Source organism: Amblyomma mixtum, chromosome 9 (assembly GCF_055824585.1).
Source record: "Amblyomma mixtum isolate Tamu chromosome 9, ASM5582458v1, whole genome shotgun sequence".
NCBI lineage: Eukaryota > Metazoa > Arthropoda > Arachnida > Ixodida > Ixodidae > Amblyomma > Amblyomma mixtum.
The window spans coordinates 82,899,384-82,911,863 of NC_143020.1; the positions used below are offsets into that span (position 1 = coordinate 82,899,384).

The 12,480-nt window shown below is 45.4% G+C and overlaps 1 protein-coding gene across 1 annotated transcript; it reads left to right on the top strand.

Annotated features, from left to right (window-relative positions):
* The first annotated feature begins 2,891 nt into the window (after window positions 1-2,891).
* Window positions 2,892-9,661, top strand: LOC149329886 (dehydrogenase/reductase SDR family member 9-like). The gene is made up of 6 exons (XM_089560623.1): window positions 2,892-3,111; window positions 3,877-4,080; window positions 5,638-5,820; window positions 6,678-6,810; window positions 7,160-7,342; window positions 9,436-9,661. The coding sequence occupies exons 1-6, from the start codon at window positions 2,892-2,894 to the stop codon at window positions 9,659-9,661; spliced, it is 1,149 nt and encodes a 382-aa protein (XP_089416749.1).
* The last annotated feature ends 2,819 nt before the right edge of the window (window positions 9,662-12,480 follow it).

Below are 12,480 nucleotides of genomic sequence, written 5' to 3' on the forward strand. Positions count from 1 at the left end.
GATGCGCAAACGAGTTTACTGCTGTTGCACGTTTTTTTTTTAAATGAGCGCTAAAATATTCTTTTGGCGCTAATATACCTCCCATGAGACATATTGTTTTCTAAATGTGATTTATTCTGTATTGTCCTCGTCTTTTCACATGAATTCATCGCCTTCTATCGTGCCTTCAGATACTTCAACGTAGCTTTTGTTGCTTCATGAAAATAAAGCAGACCACGGTTCTGTCGGCGAAAAGTTAGTTACTTCTCTTATTAACAACGTAGCATTTGCTGTCTTAAAATTTTCATCCCTAAGAGGCTATCTAGAACTCTGCTCAACACTGGCATAAACAGAACCTACAACTCAGTTTTGCTGGTGCCACATCAGGTGTTGTTATATTCGCGGTGAGTTCGTTTAGTTCTGAGCTGGTTTTCTTAGTTCTATACATTCATGATCGGTTTAATTTCAGCGTCTAGTGTCTGTTTTCTTAAGTTTTCATGCACTGTGCACTGGTTTTTAAAACTATTTTCCACGAACCATTGTTTCCTTTTTCTTTATCATCACAGTTCTCTTGCTGTATTGGAGTTTCGTTTGTTTGCCTATATACCTTAATTTTATTCCAGCTTACTTGCCATCTTATTTGTTACTCCGGCTTATCCTAATAACACCATCTCTTATCTTGTTCGTAGTTATGACTGTTTTGCTTTCATGTCCCCCTCCCCTATAAATTTATAGGGGGGGGGGGGGACATGAACTTAAAACAGAAAGGCCTTGCTGGGCCTTTAGGGTACTTGAATAAATAAGTGGTTCGTAGGTGTGGTCTGCTCGTGACGAATGAATGCGATCTAGGTATCAGCTGTGGACACCAAACATTCGCCAACGCACGATCTGCTGTTCTGCGCATGCGCGAAAATGCGGCAATACTTTTGAGAACAAGTAAGACAAAAAACCCGTTTCCGTTGCTCATGTAGCGCAGTCAATTAGTACTGCGTTTTCGAGCGCTTAGAACGGAGAACGGTCGTTCAAGCGTCTGTGGATAAGTTCCCTGTGGATAAGTTATCTTTTAGGTAGTGCTCTGAGGTGCTTTCAAGTCGAAATCGCCTTTAAACACATCTCTCTTTTTTTTTCTGCGCCTAAAATTATTTGCTCGCAAACCAATTAATCCTCTGCGGATGTGCGCTAGGTTTTACGCAGCATTTCAAAATATTTTGAACAAAAATTTGCCGTTTAAAAATCTCATAAATCCGTCGGAAGGAGAAACCGGAAATTGCTGCACTGCACCGTTGCGCATGCGCACGACGCAAGATCGTGCGTCGCCGAATGGCAGGTGCTGTAGACTGCAGAAATGGGTCATCAGGGAGGTAGAGAATGCCTTATACCCCCTGTCAGTTAACTATGCTGGAATCAATGTTGGTGATAAAAAAAAAAAAATCTTTAAGCCATGGTCATACAGCAGTAGCAAGCGTTGGTGTTTGAATTACATCGAGGAGTTCATGCGCCCTTGGCTGCAAATCTCACCTATTTTCGAGTGTAGCAGTGCATAACATGCTAGAATTAATATTAATTGCTGCTTACAAATGAAATCAGACTTTTAAAAACTTCAGGACGCAGTCCTTTGGTGGCCAACAGCATACTGCAAAAACAGTATTATCCAAGCACTGTTGGCGATATTTCGTATTCTTCAAGAGAAGCTGTAAACTGCTATATCAATTCAGACCACCAATCCTTCTTAAGTGATTTAGAAACGCCACTGACAAGACCAATTTTTTATTCATAAAAAACAACTGCTAACCAGGTATGCAAAGTACATCGGACTCATTCGTAGACCATGTTTTGGTAATCATGATGGTGTCAATGAACGCTTCCAACAGTTTTCAGGAAAATCGCTAAATAAGCTTCCTTATATCGAACAGACCTACCATTAATATAGCGACATTTGAATGACGCGTAGAAAGCTGGGCCGACATAATCCTTGAAGTTATCTAGAAGTAGAAAAGGCACATCTGTCGGTGTCTGTATTCCTGGTAGTCAATGAAATGAAATTGCAGACTCAATTTCACCATATCTTTCCAGCTTGTCAAGGTCGCAAGCTTATTTTACAATTGCTGTTCGCGCACCCAGAGTTTTTTTTTTTTTTTGTCAAAACTTTTGGCTTACTGTTCCAGTCCTACTTTTATCTATTAGTCTTCGCCAATTCTTTTACTTTCTTCAGCAGTGCTCGATTTCCGTTGGTCAGGTTTTCCAGCCCGTTAACATTCGCTTTCCTGCTTTAACACCAATCGGTAGGCTGCCTTATCAGGCTACAGTAAAGTCTTGGCAAGGAACAAATCAAAACAAATCATCAGAGACAAAGACTGCCATCATGATGTGCAAAGCCACCAACAGGTCACATTTACGGCGCTGCTTTATCCCTCCGCTAGCGTACCCTGGCGGCCATACTGGTTAAATATGCGAGAAACAGGCCTGACAAATAACTGGTCTTGACAACTCCTTCGTCTTCCTCCGAGGTGCCTGGTTTCTGTGAGCCTACCTCAGTAAAGCTCCTTTTATCATGTCCGCCGTATGTTGGAGGAAATATTACATCCAGTTCACAAAACCTCACAATCTTCCTCGTCTGGACCGCCGGTCATAAGTCACAAGGTCGATTCCATACGGGCTACTAAGAATCTTGGCCATGTACCACAGCGGACAGGGGCGCTACTGCCGACATTCTGGCATGCACATGCTTTCAAGCTTTCCAGGACCGAAACCTACTTCGCACTTACTATGCCAGTTGCTGTATACTGTCAAAATTTTAAGCGACCGACACGTTGGCACTGAAGATCTATGGTAAAGGAAGACGACGACGTTCCCCACCTGGTCCGCCTTAGAGCCCCTTGTGGTGCCTTTGGGGCAGACCTTGTGGAATAGCGATGGAGGAGCCCGGAGGGGGCCGAGACCGCCTCCTAGGCATGATCGTGCTATCCAGCATCACCTTCATCGTTATGGCCATCACGCCTCCCCTGCGTTTCCTCATCGGCTTCGTCTCAAATGTTATCTTCTCAGTGGTCGTCGGCTTCCACCTGGCAGAGATAATAGACCGCAAGTACCGACGCGAGGTTCGGCTCAAACATCCAACAGTCTTCATAAGCGGTGAGGTCTATAGACTGGTTTACAATCAGTACAGCGGCTTTGAACGTTTGGAATGGTGTTAGTTGCACATTGGTGCCGTGAAGCAACACGGCCCACATGTCGTGTAGTCTGTGCACGTGTAAATTTTGGAAGTGTTTAAATAAGCCGTATTTACTTTTACCGTGATGGTAGCAATGCACTAAACTTTCTTATTAACAAAACAAAACTAAAACAGAGCACGAATAGCGCGACCCTTACTTTCATTATCGTGATCTGTGTTACTCGTGAGCCGCTTTTTTACGTTCCCTGGATTAGGAGCACGGCTTGTCAAGAAAAGAAAAATGACAAGGGTAGCATTGAAGTGTAAAATAAACAGTGCAAATTAGAGCACGAACTGCAGTTAATTATTTAGCAGTGGAGATTAGTAGAGTAAACGAGCATGCCTAGTGATGTAATTCGGTGAACGGTATACTGATGATCTGTTAGGACAATAGAGTAATTCTGAGAGAATGGAAACTTGCTGAGTGTGTGCTGATGTAACGTTGTGTGGGCAGATAAGGTTAGGAAGTTTTCACGGATGTAGTAGCGCGGGCTGGTGAAGGCGTTGTTTGATAGTTTGAGAGAATGTTTCCTCTTGTAGATTATGCAATTCAGCTGCTGCTGATGATGACGGAGACCACGATGATAATGACGATTATTAATTATTATATGGCCCCAAAGAATGCTAGATTTCTTATTCACAAACAAAAGGATGCAGCTAAGTCACAACGCACTGCCGCCTCGCAGGCTGCGACAGCGGCCTGGGCCTCCATACGGCCCGTCGCCTTCACGAGCACGGCTTCGAGGTGTACGCCGGCTGCCTGGACCCCGGCTCGGACGGAGCCAACGTCCTCAAAGACATGCGCGTGCAAGTTGTGCCTCTCGACTACATGGACGAGGAAAGCATCGTGCAGGCCTACAAGACAGTCGTCACCCACCTGGGCGAAAAAGGTATAGTGCATGGGTTGGCTCACCAGACTGCCCGGCAAAATCAGTGAACATATCAGCTACATCTTAACGTAGCCTGATAGGGTGTGACGAAATTAGAAGGCGCCGACCAAAAGAAAGCCTGATAGGGAGAGTTTTAATGTCTGTATATCGAGGAATAAGAAACTTTGAGATAACCATAATAAGAATGGGGTTGAGGGCATATGGCAGGTTCTTTCACCATGAATGGCAGTTTACCAATATATCTTATTAAGAGAAAACAATGTAAAAGCTGTATCTTACCGGTACACGCCTATGAGGCAGAAATGTAGAGGATAATAAAAAGGGTTCAACTTAAGCACTACGCAGTAAGCTATGAAAGGAAAATGATAGGTGCAGCTTTAGGAGACAAGAGGACAGAGTGGGTCAGGGAACAAACGCGGGTTAATGATATCCTAGTCGAAATCGAGGGAAAAATGGAGCTGGGGCAGTACATGTAATGCGAATGCAAGATAACCGAGGATCATTAAGGGTAACGGAGTGGATTCCAAGAGAAAAGAAGCATAGCAGAGGGAAGCAGAAAGTAAGGTGTGCGAATGAGATTAAAAAGTTTACGGGGATATTGTAGCCGCAGCTTCCACAATACAGGGTCAATTGGTGAGATATAGTACAGAAGTTATGGACGGTGCGGGATAGAGAAATCCTAAAGCTAGCTGGCTTACTGTATTGGTTTCAGCCTTTTTCCAAGTAAAAACCGGGTCAGAACCGATTAGTTCCAGCACGTTAAGCTTGAAATGATCACCTACAAATCGCATCATACTGCACATACACTTTTCATACTTTTTTTCTAGCCACGTATATGGCACGCACTGCTGCATTACCGCGTAGTTGGTGGATTGTTATTCATATTACCCTGGTGAGCTCGGAAGGAGAGAAGAGATATAAGGGATTCTATGGGAGCTCTCTAACGAAGTAGAAGAGCGGAAAATGGCGATATAATTAGTCACGAATCAAAGAGCAGTCAGTGGGAATGGTATTTCGCCATCACTTGCCTCAGACGTTTCGCGGATGAATCTGCGATATTTTCACTTGTTCTCGTCAAGGCTGCAGTAGTCACCCTTGAAGAAAGCCGTGTTGATCTAGTTCAAGGGAACGAGCAACACGAGAATACCGTGACATATTATCCAATAGCAAAAAGTGCTGTGGTCGGCAAGAAGTCGAGGCGCTCAATTCTCCCTCCTCCAGGAAGCTCTGGCCACGCGCAGAACAGGCTGCGACGCATTATAAAGACCAATCGCCCGTATCCGATCATCACAGCGATCGTTACTACTGGAACACAAGACCAGATACTTTAGGCGGCACAACAAAGAGATGAAAGCGTATGTTATGTAATTGGTAGGTCGGTTGGTTGGTTAGTGAGTTTGTTTTTAGTGAGTCATTTAGTCAGGCAATTTAATTGGCTATTAACTCAAGCAGATTAGCTGGTTTGTTGTTTATTTAGTTAGTTTCTTTGGGTTTATTATCACATAAGTGACCAAAGGGGTAAATTGGGAGAGCTTAGCGGGTCGCTTGCCACTGCAGAGTTGTGGGGCATCGTGGCCAACGCGGGCGTGACCAACTACGGCGAGCTGGAGTGGATGTCGTTCGACGAGCTGCGCTGGCTGTGCACTGTCAACGTGAGCGGCACCATTCGCTTCGTCAAGGAAGGCATCCCGCTGCTCAGGAAGAGCAAGGGACGCATCGTCATTATGTCCAGCGTACACGGTAAGCATAGGAAGGCATGAAATCCTAAGTAGTCGCGAGTTCTTTGTGGTTTCATCTCCGGACTGCCTGAGCGCTTCCCTATACGGCAAAGCTAGGGTGCCTCAATGCAGGAACACTGTTCGAGGCCATGTTGTAAGATATATGTATGTATATGTAAGATATATGTATAATATATGTATAGATGTACGGTATAAGATATATGTACGTATATGGCGAAGAAGCGGACAGTGGCACCGGACGGAGCGCTCGCGCTAGGCCCGCGAACATTAAATTATGTCACCTGTCATCATGTTATCCTGTTCCTTGATTTGCAACTCCATGACATTATTTTACACCGGTATCTAGGCACCCATCCGAAGTTCGCTTGTGCTGCCATCTACTTAGCGTCCTTGTCAAAAAAAAAACAGGCTGCATAGTTTGCTTCTCACCCTTATAGTGGGGACCTTACGGCTTCTCTGAAGATCAAGATGTCTTGAAAGGGGAGGACAAGGACTTTTTTTGCCTCAAAGATTTAGAGCTTGAGAAGTGGCATAAGTGCTTCACTATACGAACAGTTGTGCAGTCGCTTTTAATCTTTTCCTTGTTTTCCTGAGCACAGCTATAGTTGAGGACGATAGCACAATACTCAAAAGTATGGTGTTGCCTTCGCACCAACCACGCCCAACACCGTGGCTGCTTGTACTCTGAGGCCATCCCAGCTAGCGGCGGCTGCTGATGAAAAATTCATATTTCTGAACAAGCTGGATAACACTAGTATTTATTTTTCGAGAACGACTACCGCAGTCACTTAGTCTAAGTAAAAGCTTTGCGTCTGAAGCTTTTTTTATAATTTTCTTTTCTCGTACCTGTTTGCGTAGGGCGTATGTCCATACCAGGATCAGTCGGGGCATCCGCGACGTCCGCAGCACTCTGTTCGCTCGCCGATGGTCTGCGGCGGGAACTCTACAAGTGGCAGGTGAACGTGTCCACCGTGGAGCCCATGCTCTACAAGTGAGAGCCCCGTTTCTACTACTCTCACTTCAGCTGCTTTTCGGAGGGAGTTTTGTAACGCTTGAAAATAATCTAAAGGTTCCATTAGGATTCTGACTGCAAATTGAAGCAGTCATACTAGAGCAGAAGCACAAGCCCTTTCGATGTCATTCTTTTAATTAAAAACACGATTTCCCTGGACATTCTACTGCATATTTATAGAGGTCCATGGTTAGTTTATCAGCCGTGTTTACAATGAGCTCCTCTAATGATCTCAAAGCTATTGATTGCCATGTGCGCCGTAAGCACCATGGACCGGAGTGTGCATTGTCGGTAGTAATTTACACAACACGAGCCGCTCTCTCGACAGGACACGTATTACGGACCCGGAGAACGTCAGGATAGGCATCAACGAGGTCGTCAACAGGATGAATCCCACAATGAAGGAGGAGTACGGCCAAGTGTACCTGGACAACTTCAAGAGCCTCATCCCCAAGCGCATGCAGAAGTACATGCACGTTAACCTCAACGACGTCTCTAAGGCTGTTCACTGGTGAGCCCAATGTTCTCCAAGGCATCATCTGTTTCTACCACGATTCTGATGTGGGTGCTAACAAATTTGGGAGGGGATATCACTGAACCGCAAAGGAAACTTAGTCGGGCATTTTCAGCGTCTGACTTGATTTCACCGCGTCTGAAGGCAGACTCTAAAGGATAATGAGTCGTCATATCCATGCTCGCAGGCAAATCTAGGCTATTTGAAAAATTACTGCGATTGCGCACTGAACTTCAGCTGGAATCATGAAGCTTCGGCGACTATATATACCCTGTTTCATATATCAAGTGCAACACTGTCAGATCTAGCACGCTTGTTCGCGCTGCCTACATCCGCTATCAGAAAGTAACGTGTTCCTTGTGGTTACCGAAAAAAAAAATAAATGCTTTGCCTGCAGGCTTTTTACATTATACATTAGCCATGAGCTACATTAAATGCACTGTTACTGTTGACGACACGCTGTCGCTTTCTCGCGCCTTAGACCACTCGGCCAGAAAACAAGCGCGTTGTAAGACGCCACCTTTTATTTTATTTTCATGCGGTATACTTTCGTACTTTTGAAAGCGTTGCACCTGGTATGTGAAACAGAGTACAGGTATGCAGTGTAAGATGCCTTGGTCCATTTATTGTGCAATAAGTCTTGGGAAAACTTCCCATTTCATAGGCTTTCGGCTGCCCTGCTTCTGTGTAGTTGCGCTATATGCTGTTCTGATCTCTTCGCCAATTCAATTCTTGCGAAACAGCACCGTGGTTCCCAGGAATTCATTTCATGGCTGTTGCAGTAAAGCTGCATTTATACACACCGCATATACTGCACTAATGCCCCATTCCGAACATTGCACTAGTTGGAGATGTGGTGAAATACGACATAGGTATGCATTTAGCTGCTCTAGGGTGCAGTGCACGCGGTTGCACTTTTTTTTCTACAAGACCGCTTTTCGTTCTTTTTTCGGCGACCTCTTTCTCGGCAGCCAGTTCTTGTGCTGCAGCCGCTGCGCGAAGCTACAATGGCGGCGACACCTGTCGCTGCCTTAAGAAAACACCTTTTGTTGCTTTAATACACCGCTCAAAAAAGAAAAGACACTTGACCCTCGCTCGACCGCACGGGAGGTGTAGGGGGGATAGAAAGTAGTCGTTGACATCCTTTCTTACTGTAGACATTGGTGTTTCGTACAAAATTTCCTGCACATAATTTTTATTAATTGCTTTTTGTGCATGCCCTTCGGACGTCTTTTTGAAGGATAGGAATGTTAAATGTGTGTGGGTATAAAATATTTATTTCAAGATATTGTTAACCCCTGCAGGGATTTTAATAGGGGTCGGGGCAAGAAGAAATGGACACAGACTGCGGCTAAATCTTTGGCACACAAGCATAACATAGGACAAAGAGGGTTCAGCTTAAGTTAAGGGCAACGCAGCGAGCTATGGAAAGCAAAATGATAGGCGTAACGTTAAGAGATCGGAAGCGGGCGCAGTGGGTGAGGGAACAAACGCCGGTTAATGACATCCTAGTCGAAATCAAGCGGAAGAAATGGGCTTGGGCAGGACATGTAATGCGATGGAAAGATAACCGCTGGTCCTTCCAAGAGAAGGCAAACGTAGCAGGGGACGGCAGAAAGTTAGGTGGGCGGATGAAATTAAGAAGTTTGCGGGGATACGGTGGATGCAGCTGGCAAAGGACAGGGTTAATTGGAGAGACATGGGATAGGCTTTTGCCTTGCAGTGGGCGTAGTCAGGCTGATGATGATGATGATGATGGGGACAAAATGTGGCACAATCAATGGCTGAAATTATAACAGTCGCACCCCAAGGATAGGTTCAAGTAATAAAGGAAGCGACACACAGGTTTGTGTTTCAGCATACATCTATAATAATGACGATCACAAAGTGAACAAGGGAGGGGAAAGCCTCATGGTGTTTCTCAACGCTTCGACAAGAGGACTTTTCTTCGTCTGACACAAGAGATGGGCACACAAGAGGTACAATCAGTGTTCAAAATACATGCAAACAACCTGTAACAGGAAACACGAAAAACAAAACCATAATACAAAATCTAGCAGCACTCTAACTATTCAAGTTATTGCTTCCAGTGCCCTGACGGATCCCGTTCCCAAGGCCCGGTACCGCTGCGGCAGCACAGACGTGGCCTTGTGCAGCCTACTCGAACTGCTGCCTGTCGAGATGGTGGACAGCGTGCTCATCAACGCCTTCCAGCCGAGGTCCAAGGCACGCTCCGCTTTCACGACCCTGTCCGCACCCTTGTCATCCATTTCCAGCCCCACGTCCTCTGCCCCGAAGGTGATGAAGGTGCAGTGACCGATTCCCACCGCCACCAAAATCCCACGTTTGCCACGGCGCAGATGAAATTGTCTGTGGGCGGCGGTACCCCCGCTGACATGTAGCGCGGATGAGACACCAATAAAGATCCCGGCCTTGTGACGCGTCGGACCTCAGCCGATGTCTTTCACGTGATGCTTACATGCATTTCAGAACGCATTGTTCCTTTGGAGCGAAAGCTCTACTTCTCCAGTACAAAGCTCAAGGTCATGTGGCTATTAAATTCGACCTTCAAACCAGTAGGAGCGAAGGCTTGGCTCTGACGTCATGCTACATGACTCATCACGCCTCGCTACAGCTGCGCGCGTTGAGCCGACAGCGCTCGCTCGGCTCGCAACTATCGAATCACGTGACTTGCTGCGCCTCGCCACGGCTGCTTATGCGGAGCCAACGGCACTCTCGCAACTGCCGGAAATCACGTGATACGCCTTTTGCTATAAGCGCGTGGCGTGTGCTTACCTTAACAGAGCTTTCGCTCGTCTTACTAAGTGCTGCGGGGTTGAACCACAGCAATTTTTTTTTATCTTTTAATGCGCTAGCACTAGAACTCCCATTATCGCTAAAAGTGCCCGGCGTTGGCGTGTCAGGACTCGGTGGAGAGTGGCCAAAGTGTAAAGAGAGAAAGCCTCTATTTTTTAAGCACGGATGAGGGACAAAGAGGAAAAGTGGGACAGGAAGAGAGGGTGGCAGGCGAAGGGTGACGAAAGGGAAACCGTGATAGCCAATCAGAGTCGAGGGATGGGGATAGAGGAGAGCGGGTATGGCGCGTCACACTATGATTGCTGGATTGGATCGCGAGAGCGGGGGAGGGTCACTGCTTGTCACATGGGGATTCATGGAACGAATCACGCCACTTGCTCGCATAGTCTGAACATAGTCATAGCTGTTGCTTCGTCCGGAGGAAGAGGGAGAGGGGAGAAAAACAGGCTGCCAACTTCGACCTAGAGAAGCATTATGCCTGTCAGTAGAAGCAAGAAAAAAACAGAGGATTTCGAGACACAAAAAAGGGTGAAATAGGACGTCATGCGATGACACTGACGTCATTAGCTATTGTCCTCAAGTAACACTAATTTGTCCATCATGGAAGAAGCGCAGAAGACAAGGCCTCAAGAATAGCGCCAACACGAAGGGAATATTTTTGCGCTTCTTTCATGATGACGTCTCGATCCCTTTTCTTTATCACCGCACAGCGCTCCGAAACAGGGTGCATCACCGTCTCAATTCACCTACGTCATTGGGCGCCGATGTCGATGTAATCCGACACCAGTACTCTGCTTCGAAAGGGTAAGAAATTTCGAAATCAAACCGTAGCCGAATATCCTGTACGAGAACACACTTCCGTACCAATTATATAAGAGCAAGGTAGGATTGGCCCAGTAGCAGCCAATATCGTTTGCAACCACATATACAATATAATCTGAATGCGCCAAGACCAATGAGGTCATATTTAACTATGTGGGTTCCCGAGCGAGGTCCTGCATATCCACAAATTTAATAAAACCACGATACGAGCCACATACGGAAAAGCTGGTCGTTGTGACTGTCGTGGCAATCAGTGCTGCTAATCTTGCACCTTTACGAAGTGCAACTTTTGCTGAAAAGGACTTCTAAATGTCACCTAAATGAAAAGACATCTCGTGTAGACGGAAAATGATTTTCGTATTGTTTTTGCGACTGTAAAAATTACAGGCGATAAAAAAATTTTCGGGAGTAAGGGATCCGAACTGCCGTCTTACGCATCCAAAATCATATCGACGATTCATTGCGCTACTGATGGTAGGTAATAAGAGAGAGAGAGAAAAATTCTTTAACGGAAAAACTTAATTTAGGTGGTTTAAGGGCTTTAATCGTCCACTATTGCAGTCTCATAAAATTTCTACCATTTGCCCTAGGTGGCACTGCTTAACCGCAAGCTTTGGGACTACCGCTCAGAGAACGGAATCCCACCTGAGATGTACACTTTCTTTTCAGGTTGTTGTTGCTGTCGTTGTTGGCCTGATACAAATGGCGCATACCCACAAGGTGATTGGCCATGACCAGACGGTGACTACCTGTTTTTTTAGAGTGCATGCGGCAAAAACGAGATGTTATTCGTAATTTGAGCAACTCACTTTCCGTGAGAGGAATGATTGATGGTGTTAATGGGGTTTAATAAGCTTAAATTTTTGAGAAATAAAGAACAAAAGAAAAGACAGAAATAAATGAACAAAAGGAGCATAACGAAAAATCATGATGAAAGTCGTTTTGATTCCAGAAAAAAATTTGAATACCGGAGCAAACAACTAGCTTTGGCGAATCTTATTTTTCCTCTTTCTCGTGATTGTTTAGGAACAACCGTTTTTTTTTTTCGGTGTAAAGTAATTTACGGTTGCCTTCACCCTCCCAGCTCACCATTTCACGTCATGCCAGTCATGACATTAACTTAGGCTCGACAGCAGTGGCTGGCGGAAGCCTTGGCGTTCGTGAGACAGAATGTATAAAGCAGTTGTGCAGTTTCTTGCTGCATTGTGCCTGATTTTAACGCAATCAGCACCCCCCCCCCCCCCCCCCCTGGCTACAATAATGCCCACATGGCACTGCAGATTTCTAAATAAATAAATTATCTTCAGCTTAACAATGTCCACTGCAGGACCAAGGCCTCTCTAAGGAGGTTATATCTCTTGATATCCAATAACCTTATTAAATAAGTCTGCCAAGGTATACATTAATAAATTATAACCAGTGTTTGATACCAAAGCTCCTCCGTAAAAGCAGCTATAAAACGTTCATTCTCTTTTTCGTTCGCTAATATAAAACCT